This window comes from Lytechinus pictus, chromosome 19 (genome assembly GCF_037042905.1).
Source record: "Lytechinus pictus isolate F3 Inbred chromosome 19, Lp3.0, whole genome shotgun sequence".
In the NCBI taxonomy this organism is placed as follows: Eukaryota; Metazoa; Echinodermata; class Echinoidea; order Temnopleuroida; family Toxopneustidae; genus Lytechinus; species Lytechinus pictus.
Window position 1 is genome coordinate 12,509,356 of NC_087263.1, and position 20,712 is coordinate 12,530,067.

General features: G+C 35.7%; 1 protein-coding gene across 1 annotated transcript in view; it reads left to right on the top strand.

Moving 5' to 3' along the window:
• Positions 1-20,712, top strand: part of LOC129283226 (diacylglycerol kinase zeta-like) — a 70,664-nt gene that overhangs the window by 38,683 nt on the left and 11,269 nt on the right. Inside the window, exons 5-19 of the mRNA XM_064114095.1 lie at positions 4,494-4,568; positions 5,018-5,212; positions 6,159-6,281; positions 7,087-7,257; positions 8,395-8,477; positions 9,008-9,182; positions 9,606-9,676; positions 10,052-10,197; positions 10,498-10,690; positions 11,451-11,559; positions 12,207-12,406; positions 13,385-13,485; positions 14,602-14,754; positions 16,293-16,548; positions 18,223-18,339. Coding sequence (XP_063970165.1) covers positions 4,494-4,568; positions 5,018-5,212; positions 6,159-6,281; positions 7,087-7,257; positions 8,395-8,477; positions 9,008-9,182; positions 9,606-9,676; positions 10,052-10,197; positions 10,498-10,690; positions 11,451-11,559; positions 12,207-12,406; positions 13,385-13,485; positions 14,602-14,754; positions 16,293-16,548; positions 18,223-18,339 — 2,168 coding nt within the window. The remainder of the gene's footprint in view (positions 1-4,493; positions 4,569-5,017; positions 5,213-6,158; positions 6,282-7,086; positions 7,258-8,394; positions 8,478-9,007; positions 9,183-9,605; positions 9,677-10,051; positions 10,198-10,497; positions 10,691-11,450; positions 11,560-12,206; positions 12,407-13,384; positions 13,486-14,601; positions 14,755-16,292; positions 16,549-18,222; positions 18,340-20,712) is intronic.

Consider the following 20,712-nt stretch of genomic DNA (forward strand, 5'->3'; position numbering starts at 1 on the left):
GTTTAGTCTGAAAATAAAAAGAATGATAACATGAGTCAAAGATAATGATTATAGAAGGAATATAATAAACATTGCCAATTTTCATTTAAACAGTGATTGAGTTTCATTGTGTTGCCAATTTGCAGAATGTAATGATTAGTCAAGTCCACAGCTTTCACTAAAAAATACTACCGCATACTACACTGGCAATGGTTCTATTTTATTATTTATATATTGATTTGTCTATCTGATCTTTCTATCAAATTATCTACATGTATATACTGTACATATATCTATCTGTCTATCTACCTAGCTAGCTAACTATCTAGCTAGCTATCTATCTAGCTATCTACCTAGCTATCTACCTAGCTATCTATTTAGCTAGCTATCTATCTAGCTAGCTTTCTATCTAGCTAGCTATCTATCTAGCTAGCTATCTATCTAGCTGGCTATCTATCTAGCTAACTATCTATCTAGCTGGCTATCTATCTATCTATCTAGCTAGTTATCTATCTAGCTGACTATCTATCTAGCTATCTATCTTGCTAGCTATCTATCTTGCTAGCTATCTAGGTATCTATCTATCTTGCTATCTATCTAGCTAGCTAGCTATCTGTCTGTCTATCTATCTAGCTATCTATCCAGCTATCTATCTATCTAGCTATCTGTCTATCTATCTAGCTAGCTATCTATCTGTCTATCTATCTAGCTATCTATCTATCTAGCTATCTAGGTATCTATCTTGCTATGTATATCTATCTAGCTGGCTATCTATCTAGCTGGCTATCTATCTAGCTGGCTATCTATCTAGTTGGCTATCTAGCTAGCTATCTATCTGTCTGTCTATCTAGCTATCTGTCTATCTAGCTATTTATCTGTCTGTCTAGCTATCTATCTAGCTCGCTATCTAGGTATCTATCTATCTAGCTGGCTATCTATCTAGCTATATATCTATCTAGCTAGCCATCTAGCTATCTTTCTGTCTATCTAGCTATGTATCTAACTAGCTTTCTATCTAGCTAGCTAGCTATCTAGGTATCTATCTGTCTATCTAGCTATCTAGCTAGCTAGCTATCTATCTATCTTTTAGATCTATTTGTTTTTTTTCAAACCATATTAAATAAACAATTGCCTACATTTAGGATTAAGAGAAATCATTGCAACGGGGTGTCCAAAAGGAGACATGGTACCTCTATGGGTAGACCCACTCCCGCCCCCATCACCTTAATATTTATAACCCATGACCCCCTCCCCCGCCCCTTCATTCCTCCCCACCCCCACACCACCCCATCCATTCCCCCACCATTGTGTTCTCCACGCCGCCCTAACCACTTGTAGAACATAGTACAGTGTGTCCCATGGAAAAAGGAAACCAGGATTCCCAGAGTTGTTTTTCACAACATGGGCAAACAATTTTGATTACGTCATAAAATTCATATTTCTTATTTATTTCGATACCTTATATGATATGAATAGCTAATGCATGGATGAGCAAGAGGAGTTTCAAAGTTAAATTAAATAAAAAATTGACGGAAAACTAGGAAATATTTGTTCAACATTGCCTGAAAGTGGATATATAATTCACATATCATTTGTTTCCTTTCAACTAATGCCTATTTTATGAGAGTGGTCTCAAATTCACAGCTGAGTTTCTGCACAAATTTGTTTAGACTGACATTCCTCAGTTTTAATTGTTTGTAAATCGCCATGCGTGTCATCACTTCTATAAGTATTTGGTCTCAAATCGAGATTTCACTCTTAAAATTTTTGTTAAATTGTCACGAAAACATATTTGACGATTTTGATATTCTTTAGCTACACTTAATCAGGTTTCCTTGTTTTTAAGGGACACTCTGTATTTGATAATTTGCACTTGTCATCCTTGTTTCACTGCTTTTGTACCATACACAACTATGTACATTAAGCCTATTGGACGAATATTCGAGGGGGGCATGATTTAGCCCCAAAAATGCTCAAAAAGAGCCATGGAAAGTTTTAAATAAAAACAAGCCCTGGAAATTCCCATTCATTGCAGTTTTAGAGCTTATCCAATGATGCAGATTTAGGGAGTAAGTTGTGAAAATTAGCCTTTGAAAAAAAATTAAAAATTGCCCCTGAAGTGCTCAAAAGACCCCTGTAAACTGAAAAAGGGGCTCTGAAAAATTCCCATTCATTGCAATTTTAAAGCGTATTCAATGTTGAAGATTTAGTTGTGAAGCAAGTTGTGAAAAGTATCCCCCCCCCCCGAAAAATGAAAAAAATACTTTTTGCCTGCCATAGTAAACGTTGATGTATTTCATTGTCGTACTTGCATGTACTCTGTTCATTTCATTCATTGTAAACTGTACCTGAATCCATAATAATATTATTTGTTATTCATTTCCTGTTCTTCCCTCACACTTTTTTGCACATAACAAGACACTGGAATGCATGCTTAAAAGAGGTTTCTATTATTTTCTCTGTTTTTTATGTTTTTTTTTTTCAATCTCTCGAGTCAATTCACTTTCAGGTGTTGAATCAAACTCATTGGCCAATGCTTGCATCTGTGAATCTGTCCCATTGACATATGTATTTCAAAGTTACTGATATTGATGAATTTGATCATTTTACATTGTCCATTTTATTCTCATCCACAATCATTTTAGTCAGTATTCTGAACTTCAGTTTAGTGTTAGTTAACCCAGTTAGTTAACCTGGTTAAAGTTGTGGTTTAACTATGGATTGTCATTTTGTACTATGAAAATTATTGCTCAATTTGATGAATTTTATCATTTTTCCATTGTCCATTTTTTTTCTTCCACAATAATTTTGGCCCGTATACTGAACTTGGGTTTAATGTAAACTCTGGTCAGAAGTTGTAGTCTAACTATGGAAAGCCAATTGGGACAAAATAAATTGAAGTGTATTTGAAAGTCAAAGTATTAAAGATTCAAGGAATGATAAATAGTTTATTCACTATGCAAGGAGAATAAAACCCTGGAACAAGTTGGCTGGTATGAAAACAAAAAGAAAATCGATTTCACAGTACATCTCTCTCCTTTGTACATTGAAAACATTGTTGGCCAAGAGAGAGCTATATTACTTTCCAAATCAATGTTACATAATAATAGAATTAACAAGCACCCTAGATATTCTTGTCACTTGCAGCTTAGAGGAAGTGGCATTCCTTTATAGTAGATTACACATGAAATAAACAACAAACAATTTGACATGTACTTACATGAATGTAAGATATCATACAATTATGAGATAATCGTATATTTCATTGGAATATGAAGGCCACCTGTTTTTCTTAATTTTTTGACTGACATTCTCACCATTCGGCTTGTTTAATTTGACTACCGTAATTTTCTCAAATGTAACTTGAAGGTCAAGTTCACTCTTGAAAAATGTTGATTTGAATCAATAGAGAAAAATCAAACTAGCATAATGCTGGAAATTTCATCGAAATCGGATGTAAAATAAGCAAGATATGAAATCTAAACTTTTGCTTATTTTTCACAAAAAAGTTGTACAATTCAGTGATATTCATATGGGAGAGTTGATGATGTCCCTCACTATTCCTTTTTTTCTTTTTTATTGTTGGAAATAACGATAAGGACCAATTGACTGAGCCATAACATTTAAAAAAAATGGTAATTCAATTGTTCAGGAAAGAATGAAACTTTCTTCCAATAAAACTATTAAAATGTTACGTGTCATATGATAAAATATTAAAGAAATAGTGAGTGGGTGATATCCCCTCATTTGCATACTGACCAGGATGTGAATATAACATTTTGTGAAACTTTGATGATGATGATGATGGTGGTAGTGGTGATGATCATTACAGTGATGATTATAAAATCTGTTGGGGTGGTGGAGGTGATGGTGATGGTGGTGGTGATGATGATGGTGGTGGTGGTGGTGGTGGTGGTGGTGGTGATGATCATCATCATCATTATAGTCATGATAATAAAACCGGTTGAGATGGTGGATGGTGGTGGTGATGATGATGATGATGGTGGTGGTGGTGGTGGTGGTGATGATGATGATGATGATGATGGTGATGATGGTGATGATGATGGTGATGATGATGATGGTGGTGGTAATGGTGGTAGTGATGATGATGAACATTATAGTAATGACAATAATAGCAACAACAACAATAACAATAATAACAGTGATAATAATAATACAAATTATACATACATGAACTTAACATATAAAACACATAAAAAAGTGCAGGTTTCTCTTTGAATTTTAAAATATACATGTAAGGCTGTTGGAAAATACAAATATTACACTGTATTAAAAAATTCAGGGTATGTATAGGCCAGCATTAAGGTCCTACAGGATCATACATGTATGTAAATATAAAGTGCCTTTTTTTTCAAGAGATTCAATATTTCTTGCTGCAGAAAATGATGTACAGGGTGTTAAGAAATCCATTTTATTTTTTAAAGGAAATTGTGTTTATTGCATTTCATAAGAAAATTAACAGTTGGATCATGTTTTTTTTTTTTATTCTGCAGAAAACGGGGCCGAGGAGAAAATGTTCATCATGTAAGATTGTTGTTCACACAGCATGTATGCAACAACTCGAAAGGGTGAGTTTCTGGGTTGTTTTCATTTTCACTGTACTGCTTATTATTATTATTACTATTATTATTATTATCATCATCATCATCATTATAGAACAGGGAAGAGAGAAGCAGAAGGGAGAGGAATCAGGGGGAAAAATGGAACACTGTGTGTCAGTTGTTTGTGTTTTGTAATTGTCCACAGATGTGCAAACCAATGTTTTGGGATGCTGGTACCATGTAACATTCTGTTTCAAATATTTGTCTTTTATAAGTGGCCACAGATGAACTGCCAAGTACAAACTGTTTCAAGATATGGGAATCAGGAAAAAATAATTATATGTTACTCTGTGAGGACTTTTTGTCTTTTGTAATTGTCCACGGATAAATTTCGACATGCAAAGTGACGTTTTGGGATGCTGTGATTGGAAAAAAAAATTCTGTGACAACTTCTCATCCTTTGTTTCTGTCCACAGATAAACTTCAAGTGCAAACCGACGTTTCGGGACGCGGGGATCAGGAATTATCGGGAGAACCAGGTGGTACGGCATCACTGGGTTCATAGGAGTAGGCAGGAGGGTAAATGCAAGCAGTGTGGGAAGAGTTTTCAACAAAAGCTGTTCCAGCAGAAAGACATCATTGCCATTAGCTGTTCATGGTGCAAAGTAGCAGTAAGTATTTAGAGGGTCTTATTTATAAGTGTTGCCTACTTTAGAGATTTTTAGTGATCATGATTCCTTAATGTCACATATTTATTTCTCAAATGCATGTCAAAAGGGCAAATACATTTGGAGAGGCCTATTTTACAGTTATGTTTTAATTTAAAATTTGTCTCCTACATGTACATGTATGAGGAGTAAAATGTTTTCTTTTGATTTGAGACCAAATATGCAATGTATCAAATATGCATGGCAGATTAAGAACAGTACAAAATGATTCTGGTTGGAAATGATTTTTGCAGATAACTCATGCATTAATCTTTATTCACTCATTTAGAAATAACGTGTAAGAGAGATAACAGAAGTGCTCATGAGCAAAAACCTTTCTGTGCACAAAATCATAATATCCCAACAATCTATTCTGCAGGACGTAATATTGACATTAAATTTCAAACCCTTCTTGCTAATCTCTACATGTACGTGAGGTTTTGTATGATGATTTATAAAAGTATCCCTTAATTTCAATTAATTCAATTCAATTTTATTCACTTCTCTTTAAAAACATCAAAAGATCAAGTTTACAAATCAATACAAATTACAAAATACAACATACATTATACATAATTATACACAATTGTACATAATTTTACATATTTATAGTAATGAAAGTGAAATGCCATCAATCATTAATCTCTACACAAGTAATTATGATTGAAATTCCAGGTAACAGTTTTCTGTAACACATTCTACACTAAAAAATATTAAGATTTTCTTGTTGATCACATTTATTGATGTGTCAGGAATGAACAATGCTAACTAATTATTGATTGATTTAAATTTCATGCCTTGTTCAATCATTTGGATGTCAAATTTCTAGAAGAAAATCGAATATCTCATGTAGAGGAGGTGAGGCACTAGATTAAATTAATTTCTTATTTTCTCTTTGTATCCTCCATAGTATCACAATAAAGTATCGTGCTTTATGATGCAGCAGATTGAAGAACCTTGTACCCTTGGTATTCATGCGACTATTATTATACCTCCGACGTGGATTATACGATTACCTAAACAGAGAATACAGGTGAGAAAAAGAATAAATTGTAAGTCATTCCCTAAATGCCTGATTTTGCAATTACAGAAAGCAGCGATATCATTTTCATGTTTTTGTTATATCTTAGACTTTTAGGCTCTCAGATTATATGCTTACTAAAGTATTCAGCTACTACCACAAAGTATGTTGCATTGCGGTATGTATATTTATACCTCTGACCTGGATGATAAGATTACGCCAGCCATGGCGTAATTTCCTTCAGCAAGAAATTTATCTACATTGTGCTGCACTCAACCCAGGTGAGGTGAATGGGTACCCGGCAGGATTAATTCCTTGAATGCACCGAGCGCTGAAAGGCAGCTCGAGCTAAAGCCGGGGTAATAATAATAATAAACGGAATAGAATATTTCTAGATAGATGGCGCTATGTAAATGCCTATTATTATTATTATTACCTAAACAAGAGAATACAGGTTAAGATCAAGGCCCTGTCCGACTAAGAATCATGATTGGTCCCCTAAATGACCCCTGCTCCCCTGCCCCATAATTTTATTTCCATAGTTCTACTCATAGGTTTGAAATTTGATATCATTTGAGAATATCAGTATAATGGGCTTGTATGAGGAAATTTAAGCCATGACAGGTAATTTTTCACAGGTTTTGGTGTCTGCTTTTCTATATTTCATTATTCCACCAGTTTGCAAAAATTTCAAAGGTATGCACTAATAAGAAAAACGTAACTTGCCCCTGGGTTAGATTGGAAAGATTGTCCTTCCGTCAGTTTTAACACCATAAATGTGCCTAGGATTGACGTCACTTCTCTTCTCTCTTTGTAGGGGTCTTTCAAGAGTTCACAGAGAAAAAAGAAGAAACCGTCGATCAAGAGGAAGTCGATATCGAAGAAAGAAGAAGGCAAGAATCAAAGGCCGTTCATCATCAAACCCATTCCATCTCCCCTGATGAAACCGGTGCTTGTCTTCATCAACCCAAAGAGTGGCGGCAATCAGGTGAGACAGATATCTGAGACCCGTCTTACAAAGAGTTAAGATTGATCCAATTAACCTGAACTACATGGAAATCCATCAATGTCATAATTTTTTGCAGGGAATTTGCACAATGTCCTTTGTAAACGAACAGAAGGACACTGAAGAAAACGATGAATGTACATGTATGACTTAACATCATATCTAGAAAGTTTTTGAACAAACATGCATTTTAATGTTGACGTTGCTGGTTTCCCATAGTGGTTGATTGGATCAATCGTAACTCTTTGTAAGATTGGGCCCAGGGTCCCGTTGTACAAAGAGTTACGATTGATCCGATCAATTGCAACTATGGAAAGCCAGCAAAGTCAACATATGAAATGCATGTTTGTTCAAAAAAAAATCTAGATATGAATGCATATCCATAAATTAATTGACTTCTTGACAATTTGGGGTGTTCTCCTTTGATTACAAAGGACATTTTGCAAATTTCCTGTAAAAGAAATTATGACACTGATGGATTTCCATAGAGTTACGATTGATCATATCAATCGTAACTCTTTGTACAACGGGGCCCAGGACTTACATTTTCTATTTCATCACCATGGTGATTATCGACGAAGAATTGAAGAGGCATGAATGTATTAATTGAAAATATGCGCCGGTAGAAAATGTGCCATTGCTGGGAATTTGACAAAACAAGCTCGGTCCCCCAACCAAGTGCTTGGGTTTCTTTTACCCAAGCAATGATATTACATTGACCCACCTATGCTTATCTATGTTGGTGATCTCCTGGGTGGTCACTTTCAACTTAGATTTTATAATTCCACAGAGTTGTGTTTATGTAAGCAAATCAGATCTAAATCTACCATGATATGATTGGAATCAACCTTGATTTCACAAACTTTCCCCATGAAATCTGTGTTTACTGCAACAACATAACTTTACTTTTAGATTTAAAAAAATATATATACCTTTATGGCAGATCTAGACAGATTAGACAAAATACTGTAGAGGTTGCTACCATTGAGCACAGACAATATGGCCTGTGTAATGGTACTGTATTGCATCTAACCTTGCTACATCCACCACTGATGTAGTCTACCCCGCTTTAAGCATATTAAATTGTTTTCCAATATATTTCATATTTTCCTTCACTAGGGAGGAAAGTTGATGACAAAATTCCAGTGGTTAATGAACCCACGGCAAGTCTTTGATCTCTCACAAGGAGGGCCAAGAGAAGGGTAAGTTTGATAGTGGTGTGGTGGTGTTGGTGGTGATGGTGGTGGTGGTGGTGGTGGTGGAGGTGGTGATGATGGTGGGGGTGGTGATGATGATGGTAGTGGTGGTGATGATGGTGGTGGAGGTGATGAAGATGGTGGGGGTGGTGGTGCTGGTGATGATGATGGAGGTGGTGGTGGTGACGATGAAAGTGATGACTATAATGTTGATAATAATTGTAATGTAATGATGAAGGTAATGGCAGATGATTATGATGACGACAATAATTATGAAAGTGATGTGAAATGTTGATAATGATGATGATTTTAGTGATTATAATGTTCATGATGATGATGATTGTGATAATAAAAGTGTAAGTACAATGATGCTGATAATGACATTCATGATAGTGATGATTATTGATATAAATAATACTGATACTGATCATTAATGATAATGATGGAGATGATGATGATGGTGATAAATATAATGACAACAAAACCAAGGAATACATGTAAATAAAAATCCACCCCTCTCCCTTTATATCCTCCAGCCTTGAGATCTTCAAGAAAGTACCAAACCTTAGGATCTTAGCCTGCGGAGGAGACGGGACCGTAGGCTGGATCCTTTCCGAGATTGATAAACTGAAATTCAAGCCAATGCCTCCTGTAGCAGTACTACCTCTTGGCACAGGCAATGACCTGGCCAGGACAATCAACTGGGGAAGGGTAGGTTTTTCCTTTTATCTTCCTCTCCTCTCTTGCCTCTCGACTCTTGAAAGTGGTTGCCTGAGGCATTACAGAAATGAGAGTAATCATGATAATAAAGGCCACCAAACACAGTACGACTGGTCCACGATCCCATTCGGGAACAAATTGCATTTTTGCTTGTTTTCTGCAAATGTGAATAATATGTATTTTTTATTTGAGGTTCAGATTAACTGTAAGAGTACCGATATAGCTGCGACAACTAGGCTTTGACAATGATGGAAACATGAATTATGAATCAATGCAATATACAATCCAACTACTTTTTTGTTGCTTGTTTTCTCCCGATTTAATTCATGTTTCTAATTTACCTTGTGAGTAGTAATATTTTTTATAAATTTCTTTTCTGAATAACTCTTTATTCTCCATCATTTTCATTCCCAGGGTTACACGGATGAGCCCATCTCTAAGATTTTACAACAGGTTGAAGAAGGGCCAGTGGTTCAACTTGACAGGCAAGTCAAAACCTCTTTCTTTTATCAGCGGCATATCAGGGGGCAAGATTGCTGGGGTGGGGGAGTAAAATTTGCTTTGAAAGGATCTGTGTGCTGAGCTATCAGCAATAGAGAGTTTGGACCATTTTTGTAAACTCATATTAGCCATTGGAGCAAGGAAAGGGAGTCGGTCATTTCAACCCGAAACACCATCATGAATGCCAAACGCTATCACCAACACAAAAGGACAAACACCATCACTGAAAAACCATCAAGCACCTGTCCATCACCAACACAAACAACATCAAAACCAAACAATATTTAATACCAACATTACCGACACCATCATCAACACCGAATTCGATCCAATGCCCTCATGTTTTCAATATTCTATAGGTGGAATCTTATCACAGAACCTAACCCAGATGTAGCTCTGACGAAAGAAGAGCGAGACATCGACACCAAGCCGTTGGATGTTTTCAACAACTACTTCAGCTTAGGGGCCGATGCGAGGACGGCGTTAGAATTCCATGAATCAAGAGGTAAATAAAGAAAAATATGAAACTGACAGAAATCCTTAATGTTGGAGGAATAGTTCCGGTATGAGTTAAGCAACTACAACATTGTGAAAGAGAGAAATCTGGCAAGAGACAGAGTATGCTGAAGGTCATCACAACAGATATTACATGTAGCTCATACTTCTATTAAAGCTTGAGATTTATACCTTTTTCCCATCTAGGACTTTGTACACAAACAGCGAGAAGATAATAACTTTTGGTTTTAGCAACTTGTTTACTTGACAGACTTAAAATTTATCGCCTTCATCTTGTTGTTCCTGACAGAGGCAAATCCTGAGAAGTTCAACAGTAGATTCCGAAACAAGATGTACTATGCTCGGGCAGGAGGAACAGACCTTCTGAAGAGAGCATCCAAAGATTTAACCAAGAAGATCACACTGGAATGTGATGGGGTAGACTTTACTAGCAGGATCCAGGAACTCAAACTACACTGCTTACTATTTCTTAATATCCCCAAGTAAGTCCAGGAACTGCTTTAAGAAAATATTAGTCAAGTTAAAACCAAGAATAATAATCTATGTTTGCTCGTAAAATTAGCAACAAGCTATACATTTCTATTTATGTTTATACACAGGAACTCAATCTGCTTACTATTTCTTAATATCCCTAAGTAAGTCTAGGCTCACATCAGGCCTGGGCCCCGTCTTACGTAGAGTTTTAATTTATTTGATCAACCTCAATTATGGAAAGCCGACAATGTCATAACTTTTTCCTACAGGGAATTTGTACAATATTAGTTGTACACAAAGAGGAGCACACTGGACTGTCAAGAAAACAATAAATGTATGACAATGCCTCATAATCTGAAAATATTTTGAGCAAACATGCATTTTAAATGTTGGCGTAACTGGCTTTTCATAGTTGAGGTTGATCAGATCAATCTCAACTCTTTTTACGACGGGGCCCTGGTCCATCAGAAACTCCTGATTTTATGCCTCCACCCATTGCATGATGCTAACTGCGTTATGTTTTAGGACTGTAATTAAGTTTTTCGTTCAGACTAATGTCAAGATTAGGGTTAGGGTTTATTTAGTTTTGGAGGTGAGATTTTATTGTTTGAATTAACATGTAGATTTTTCATAGGAGCAATTTTCGCTGGAGCAAATGCTGTGGAACCATTACATGAGATTCCATGTGTGTTAGAAGTCTATGAAGTTTGGTTCCACTTCCGAGATAGCCTTTTCATGTATGGATTTATTTCTAATTGTTTTCATCAGATATGGTGCTGGCACCACTCCATGGGGAAATCCAAGCTCCCTTCAGTTTGAGCAACAGAGACACGACGACGGCTTCTTAGAAATCATCGGATTCACGCCATCACAAATCGTAAGTATCTCCTTACAACTGAAGTTCCAAGTTGGGTATTTATCAGGGCCCTGGGAACACATTTTTTTACTAGGGGTGCTGGTGTAAATTTCACAAGCGGAAAAAAAAGGTTTTACTAAAAATTGAAGCTTATTTTGGTCCGCTTCCCAGGACCATGGCATTTATATAAAATAACCAACCTGTTTTCTTAGTCAAAAACCCCAATTTTCTTCCCTCCACATGAACTGGGGTTTGAAATTGGGCAATAACATAAAATATCCAACCTTTTTTCTCAGTCCTACCCCAATTTTTCTAAATTTTGTTTTTCACTCCACGAACTGGGGTTTGAAATAGGGTGATGACATTAAATAACCAATCGTTTGTATGTCTGGCTCTGATTTTTCTCCTTTATCAACTTTGCTTCATGAAATTCCCAAGCATTATAATTTGATGGCATTGCAAATTTGCATATGAACAAGAAAACCGAGCCTAAATGTGTACATGTAGCTATGTTATGCAGCAATTTTCACTGCTTTTGTTCAGCCTGATATCAAGAAACTACGATCTTGCACAGAATCTGAAAAGAGGATGTCTGTTGAGTTACCGGATTTGGTTTCTTTTGTCTGGTTTGTAGTATGAAATATTCATTTGCGTCTCTCATTACCCAGGCTGCGTTATATGTTGGGGGTCACGGTGAACGGATCTGCCAATGCCGAGAGGCCAAGGTCATCACCACGACGACGATACCCATCCAGGTGGATGGCGAACCGTGCCGTCTGCCGCCCTCTATCATCCACATCATGCTGCGTAACCAAGCCAACATGCTGCTAAAGCCAAAGAGAAGAGGATCTGTGCCCATTAATGCAGAGTGAGATTAAAGGGGCGTTATTATCTGTTTTCATTGGGTATTGGACACCATTTTGATAAATAGATCACTCAGAGTAGAACGATAGTTGTGACGAGCAGGTGTTATGGAATGCCACAGGCAAAAGCCTTATGTTGCTTTTATTGTTCTTATTTCCACTTAGTCATTATCTTGAGTATATTCATTTTCATTGCCTTAGTAGTCTTGCCTGACATTAACTACATACATGTACATTTTTCTTATCTCAGTATTTACAAATTTTGCTGTTTTTTAATGTTTGAAATATGAGATGAGTATATTAATTTTTTGTACTTTCAGCCATTTGGCTGCGACCCATAATTTTTAATCAACCTTGAATTGATTGAAAAGGTAAAGTATCCTGCTTTCTCTAGCCTCACAGTTGGCCAAGGCTAAGCAGGATTGACCAAATATTTTCTCTCTGGTACTCTGATTTTTCTAATGTGTATACATGTATTATAGGCATTTCCAATGCTTTTCACAAAGTCTAGGGTCAGCAAATGCTAATTTATCCCCCATGATAGCCATCACCAATCTGACTTTAACTCTATTTTAAATGGGCTTTCTCAGACCAACTCATGGCAAACTTTCTTATACATCAAGAGGTAAATGATTTGAATCGGTTGCAATAAAGGCTCTCATTTATATGTATAATTTTTTTTAGGGGGACAATATTTTTTTTTTTTCATATAGCAAACCTGCGTTTCTCAAATGAACCAGTTGGGTGTTTCATAAAGATGTTCGTTAGTTACGATTTACTTCATAAATGACTGATGACTCTTTCTTAGGAACTATTTAAAATCAACACCTATGGAAATTTGGTGCACATCATTTACGACAACAAAAGGATCACCAGTTTTTCATAAAGTTGCTTGTAACTTCTGGACAGCTTTATGAAACACTCAACAGGACCTTGAGACCTCTTCCGTTATTTCTGATAATCAATTTATTTGTTTTTTGCAGTGCTCCCCTATCCAACGATAGATTGAGGATACAAGTTAGTAGAATAAGTATGCATGACTACGAAAGACTAAACTATGACAAAGAGAAGTTAAAGAAAGCTTGTAAGTGTATATTTCTTTTATTCTCTATTACGTGTATGTTACATTAATTCTGTTTTAACTCTTTGCCCGACACGTACAGGATCAATCCTGCGCCACATTAATTTCAAGGTGCAACCCTATGAGGGGTTTTGCATGGACTATGCTAATTCAGCTCATAATAGCTATTCATTGATTGATTGTAAAGAAAAGCTTTGTGTGTACAAAGTACAATGCGATGCACACATCACTATTGTGTATGTGTGTATTAACAATAGACTTAATGCACTTTGTGTGTAATGTGAATAGATTTTGACTTGAGTTGAACTTGGCAGTCCACTGGATGTGACTCTAGTCGAACAAAGTGGGTAAAGAGTTAATGATAATAGTTTAACGTGCGTAGAACCAAATCCACTTTGCAGAGTGCTCGTGTATGTTACATTAATTCTGTTTTAACACTCTTTGCCCGACACGTACAGTTATGAACTAGATGATAAGAGACCCATGATACAATCAGTAACACACACCAAAGTTACAGAAAACAACAGGAAAATCTAAAAGTCTTAAGAAGGAGCTTACATCTGGCTTTTAGTAATATCAAAGACTGATTTACAAAGACTAAAGTCTCTCTGTATGCTATCCAAAGTAAGGAAATTACATATCATATTTATTTATTAATTGAAAACAATGTACATTTAGATGCATTATATGAGTGCAGTACAAGTAACAAATTTTGAAAAAAAAATGACATGTATTAGATAGATATTGCCATGGTCTTTCAAGAATTTGAGATATCGATTTTTAAATATGGGCTCGTCTTGGTCTAGTGGTTCTGACTCGCCGCTTTCAAACAGAGGGTCGTGGGTTCGAATCCTAGCCATGGCGTGTTTTCCTTCTGCAAGAAATTTATCCACACTGTGCTGCACTTGACCCAGGTGAGGTGAATGGGTACCCCACAGAATTAATTCCTTGCATGCACTGAGCGCCAGTGATGGTAGCTCGAGCCAAAGCCGGGGTTTATATCCTCAGGCAAAAAGCGTTTTATAAATCCAGCTATTGTAATTATTATTATTTAAACAGAGAATATAATAATTATTATAATAATAATAATTATTTCTTGATGCATATTTTTCGTTGCAGCTGTGCCATTGGGTATCATCGTAGTCGACTCAGATAGCAACCTGCAACAGATCCGAGCTCACATTGACAGACTTCTTGAGGTGTACATACTTCAGGATTCCAGTGCCAACGGCTCAGCATCAAGCCTTTCACCTACATGGTGTTTCCTAGATTGTAAGTAACATGGTTCCCAAAGTTATGGAAAATCCTGCAAAAATTTGTGGTCTGGGAAAAGTCAGGGAATTTAGAAAATTTGTGACAAGTCATGGAAAAGTCATGAATTGTTTTCAAGATAATTTTAAATTTTGGGTGTTGGTGAAACGAAAATGGTACCCTGGTCAGAAACGGCCCCTATACTAATGAAAATAGATGTACATGTCATGAGTAAGATAGTGGGTGGAACGAATGGCTGTGAGGGGAGGTGGAGGCCATCATAACATGTCAGATTTTGGAAACCGTGCCAGAAAGGAAGTCATGGAAAGCAGCAATATAGTCATGGAAAAGTCATGGAATTCTGTTTCAAATTTCTGTGGGAACCCTGAAGTAAGACAGATCTTGCTCTTTGTCTTTTCTTTTGAGTACTAGCTTATCGAGTTACATTGTGTCCTTTGGACATTAAAGCAAATACGATCCAGCAACCTTAATAGCACCTCCACAAGTCCTCAACCAGTCAATTCTGACCAGATTCCTACTCCAAAATGTAATATTCTGAGCACTGTAGTCTCCTAATACAGGCCCACTTGAATGATAACTCACAGATCCACTACTCAGTATATTCACACTGCATTAATTACTTTACCAAGTAGCCAAACAAGTACTCTCCCCCTCAAAACAACTTTAGTTTGTCTATGCAAATTAAACTGTAGGCTAATTCATTCTCTGTACTTTTAATATTTATCTGAAAATGTACATTTGTAAGACTAGTTATTCATAGCTGCAGTTAATGAGAGACCTATGCTTGCTCCCCCTTTAACCAATGGAGGTATACAGTAAATTGCCAATTCGTCTACTGCCATCTCGTCCACTCATCACATGGTCTACTTTCATTTAGACTAATGCCATTCCGTCCATCTACATTTTGTCTAACAGCCATTTGTTCCAATAACCATCTGGTCCAATCATCACTTAGTCTAATCACCATTTCGTCTCATAACCAGTAGGTCTAATATCCATTTTATTTTCATTCATAACACTTAGTCCAATTAGACCAAATGGTATATGGACTAAATGGCTATTGGACAACTGGTTATTAGATGAAATGGTGAGTGGACGAAATGGCAATTAGACCATGTGGATAATGGACGGATTGATGGTAGACCAAATGATAAAAGATGAGTTTTAAATTTGACGAATAGGAAATAAACCATGGTATACAGCTTCAACAAGGCCTTGTACATTAATTGATCTTTGAATGTGGAAGGCAGAAGGTTCTATTTTCAAAATTTATTAAGTATGACTTGTAGGGGATTGAACCCATTACCTTCCCATTCATGAAGGAGACATTCTACCACTGAGCAACCTTGCCTGGCTGCAGTTATTTTGTTCTGAATTATTCTGAACTGAAATGTTCTCTATTCTGAATTTGATCTGTATGGTAAGCAATATATTATGTTTTTTATGTTATGAAAAATGTGTTTTACAAATGATATGAATGCAGGAGAAAATAATAAATGAAATCAAATAAATTTTTAATGGTTTTCTTTTCACTCCAGCAACGACAGCTGATCGGTTCTTCAGGATAGACCGGCTTCAGGAGCACCTACACTATATAACGGACATCTCATCTGACGACCTCTACGTCCTAGACCCAGAGAGAACAAAACCTTCGAGTCTATCTCCGGAGAGCAAGTCCGGGTCCATGCCAGACCTGCTGGTCCAAGAAGGCCCGGGGAATAGGACGCCCTCACCGACGATCGTCGGAGCAAACCTCAAAGTACCTCAGACAGGTCCGCTGCTTCAATCGAGAAGGTGAAAACTCATCTGTGATACATTTATTAATCTTAAAGATTAAGGTTTAATTTGGCTCTCTTGGCACAAAGAAAGGATTGTACAAAAATTTTGATGATCCACTGCATTCATTTTGTGATGTAAAATGTAATGAAAGTTGATTGTGCGATCAATCACTAGCTCTTTGTGACAACCCTATAGAGCATTTTGCCAACATTGATTTTATGACACATTGTCAGATCTTACCACTCTCTTTGATGATATTGTTTGGTTGAGAAGCACAGGGGAGTGTTTTGAAAAAAAGACTTATAAAATATACTTTCTTACAAATTCTGTGATATCTGACAGTTACCATAGGATCAGTCAGACACTTGTGCTTCTTAAATTATCAGAATTAATCAAAGTCGCCAGATCTCACTACTTGGCAGATGACAAATGTTGATTAAATGCTCTCCGATATCAAGTCATTTTCAATCTCTCCCCAGGTTTCTGATCTCTACCCTGGTAACTGTTAGAAAAGACAGATTTTCTCGGATAAAACGTCCTACTACTAACAGTCTTTATGTCGGTCTGTTTAAATGCTAATAGTTGAATACAGTACAATTTTATTTGCTGAAATGTAATATCTTGCTAACCCTCAATCCCTTGCAATGTAATCCTTATTTGAAATAACAAAAATTTATAATTGAATAAATGAAAATGAATGCATCACCAAGATTAATCATATTTTCATGTTGAGGTCCATTTTATTTCATGTATTTCAAATTCATTCAGATATTCAATTAATCCTCATACATTAATTTCATTCTATTACTAATGATTCATTGAATGAATAATTTGTCATTTAATTGATATTTACTCCTGTTTTGATATTATTTTTTGATCTAACTTCATTTTGGTTTGCTGTTTCTCCCCCCCCCCCTTCATTTGATTTTCACCTTTTCCATGAAATTATCACAATTCATTTCAATCCTAATCATGCTTTGGGCTATTCTTTTCCTCTAATTGCTTCATAAAATCTTATTATCTGAATTGTAAATAAAATATTCCTCTCTGAAATTCTCATATTTCTGTCTTCCTGGACTCAATTGTGGTGTTGGACCTTCCATTCCGTTATTTTCTTCCTGAATTGTGTCTCCTTTTACCCTGCCTATCTATATACATTGTATTCTCTTTCACTGCCTCTCTCACCCTCTCTCCTCTTGTGTTTGGCCTCCTACCCCTTTTCTTCCCTCTCCTAAACATTGAATAACCTTCTCCGCCCATTACTCTTTGTTCTCACGTTCATTCCATCCATCCATCATTCTATCCTTGTATTTTCTTTCATTAATTGATTTTCTCTCCACCCCACGTTTCTTTTTTACCATCATTCCATGCATTCTGTAATTCAATCCTCTCCACCCCTTATTGGTCCTCCATTCCATCCATCCTTCATTCAATTGATCCTTCATTGTGTCCATCCAATCATTGAGTCATTTTTTCCACCCTCACTTCTCATTTTCTTACATTCATTCCATCCATCCATTAAATCATCTTGTCCACGCCTCGCTTCTTTTCTTACATTCATTTCATCCATTCGTTAAATCATCTTCTCCACCCTTTCTCCTTCTTTTTAAACCTTCATTCAATCCATTTATTAAATCATTTTCTCCACCCCTTCCTCCTTCTTTTCTTACCTTCATTGCATCCATGAAGTGACAGTGTGGAGGAGATAACACAGGGCATAGATGTAAGCCTTCTTGCTAGTGCTAGTAACAATGAGTTTACTGGTTACGATAGTGAGGATGGTGCGCACTCTATCCCGACTCCAAGGTACTAATTGGTGTACTACTAATCTTTCTGTCTAGGTGCTTTCATACCAACCCCCAAATCAACCCATAAAATACCAAGGTCTTTTTTATCGGGAATTATACCCAGATCAGAAAAAATAGAAATTTTTCAACTGTGAAAGCAAATCAACAAGTTAAAGGTACTTTTATAGACTAAAATAACTTTTGCAGGGATTTCTGCATCGTGAAAGCAAATTGATAGAACTTGATGTAGGCAAGAATATGCATCTTTTGTATAGGAATTAAAGAGTCCTGTTGCTGGCTTACAATTAAAGGAAGTTGGTATTGTTCTGGAGTGTGCAAATGCACAAAATAAATTATTGGGTAATTTTAGGCTGTTATTTGAGTTTGCTGGTATTTTTTGTGATTGGATATGTATGAAAACACCCAATAAGACATGTTCAGCTTCACAGCTTCAAAACATTTTTGCTCCTATGATTGATAAAAGTGTTGGATTCTGCCCGTACATGTTGCAGGTCATTTATGCATGATAGGAAAATAGAAGTGGACCCAGATAAGACCCTTTGGGTACCCCAAAAACGTAATGTAATGGCACTTGAAAATTGAATTCGAGAAGGCATTTATCTTGTTGAAATATCTGCTTTAGAGATTTAAAAACATTCTAATTTGAAATTGAAATTGAATATGAGAAGGCCTTCACCTTATTGAACTATGTGCTTCAGAGATTCCACAACATTATATTTTATTTGAAATTGAGCATCATCATATTCATTTATTGCAAACTTAAAAAAAAAGTATTTGGTATAAACATTAACATATATGAAGTAAACAACAGCACTGACCAATAAATATAAAAATGTCATAGTTTTGTTGCCTGACAGCTGAACAATTATTGTGATCACTATTGAATTTTTTCTACTCCAAATTTCTATTTGTTTTAAAATAACTACTAATTGCTCTTGCATGCATCTGTGAAACTTCAAATTGTTTTTGTATGGTATTAAATTGCTCTGCTATATTGGTTTGTTGAATATTTGTGGATATCTTCCTGTGCATGAAGTACTCTGAGCATTGTAAAGACAATGCACAAAGTAAAAACTTCTTACAAAAGCAGATTTTTTTTAATTACAAAATCAGATTTTTTTTTTGTCAAAGCATTTACATATTGAAGACAGGTTGCACCATGTTTCCATTAAACTGTATCTTATTCCATTGTAGGGGAGCATTTTATTAAACCATCAATCAGTGATTTTCACTGGCTATTGTTATAAGCTACTGCAGATGCGTCTATCTTATTTGTTTAGAGCAGATTAGTCAGTAAAAATCACTGACTTGGCTCTTTGTGAAATGTTCCCCTGTTTTAATATCGTAGATGTTTAGTACAGAATAGCTGGATCATTCTGAAATACATTGTCTGGACCAAGTATTATATTTTGGAGTATACTGTTGATTTGTCATTGGCCCATATTCTGAAGTCAGGTTTAACTTAGACCATGGTCTAACTCTGTGCTAAAATTATGGGAAGCCAAAAGTCTCAAAAATTTTATTAAGTTGTATGTTTCTTATGTTTGCTGTGCTCTTTCCTGATTCATTGAAGGTGAAGACAATCATCTATTTATACTTCCTAGACAATTATGAATGATTTAAGAGCCAAAATGAGCTGAAATATGATATCTCTACCGTTAGTGATTTATGTAACAATTGGCTTTCCATACTTAAACCACAACTTTAAACCCGAGTTTAAGTTAAACCTGACTTCAGAATACGGACCATTGTGTTTATCTATTTGCATGATAAATTAAGAAACAAATAAGCAAGTAGAATAGATGCAATTCCACTCTTAGCCACTTAGGATATTTCAGTAAATAAGGAAAATCAAGCCACATTTTTCAAGGGATATACTAGAAGGGAAGAATATATTTATCATTAAGAATATTTGTTTCCGTTTATATTGACAGTTCAATATATTCTTTTTTTTTTTACTTTAACACGTTTTCATATGTATTTTGCATGCTTTTTGACTTTCCATTTCCATGAGCAATGGCACTCAATGTATTTTAGATGTTATATTCATCTGCCAGATTGTGTTTGTGTATTAATAAAAAAATAATGATATAGTTTTGAGAGTAAATTGTGATGCATTAGTCACATTTGTTTGAAAACTAGGATAGAATTTAAATTAAAAATTTCATTATACTCTATTCTAAATCCATACAATGATATTATAGGTATTTAAGAAAAAATTGAGATTTCCAAGGCATCACAGGTTGAAGGGGCCAGTAATTATCTAAAGGAAATTGGAAAAAATTTGGAATATTAACAAGGTTTATGTTCTTATACATATTGCAAACTAATTCTCAAGTTATGTGGAAGTGTATGGAGACATAAACATGAT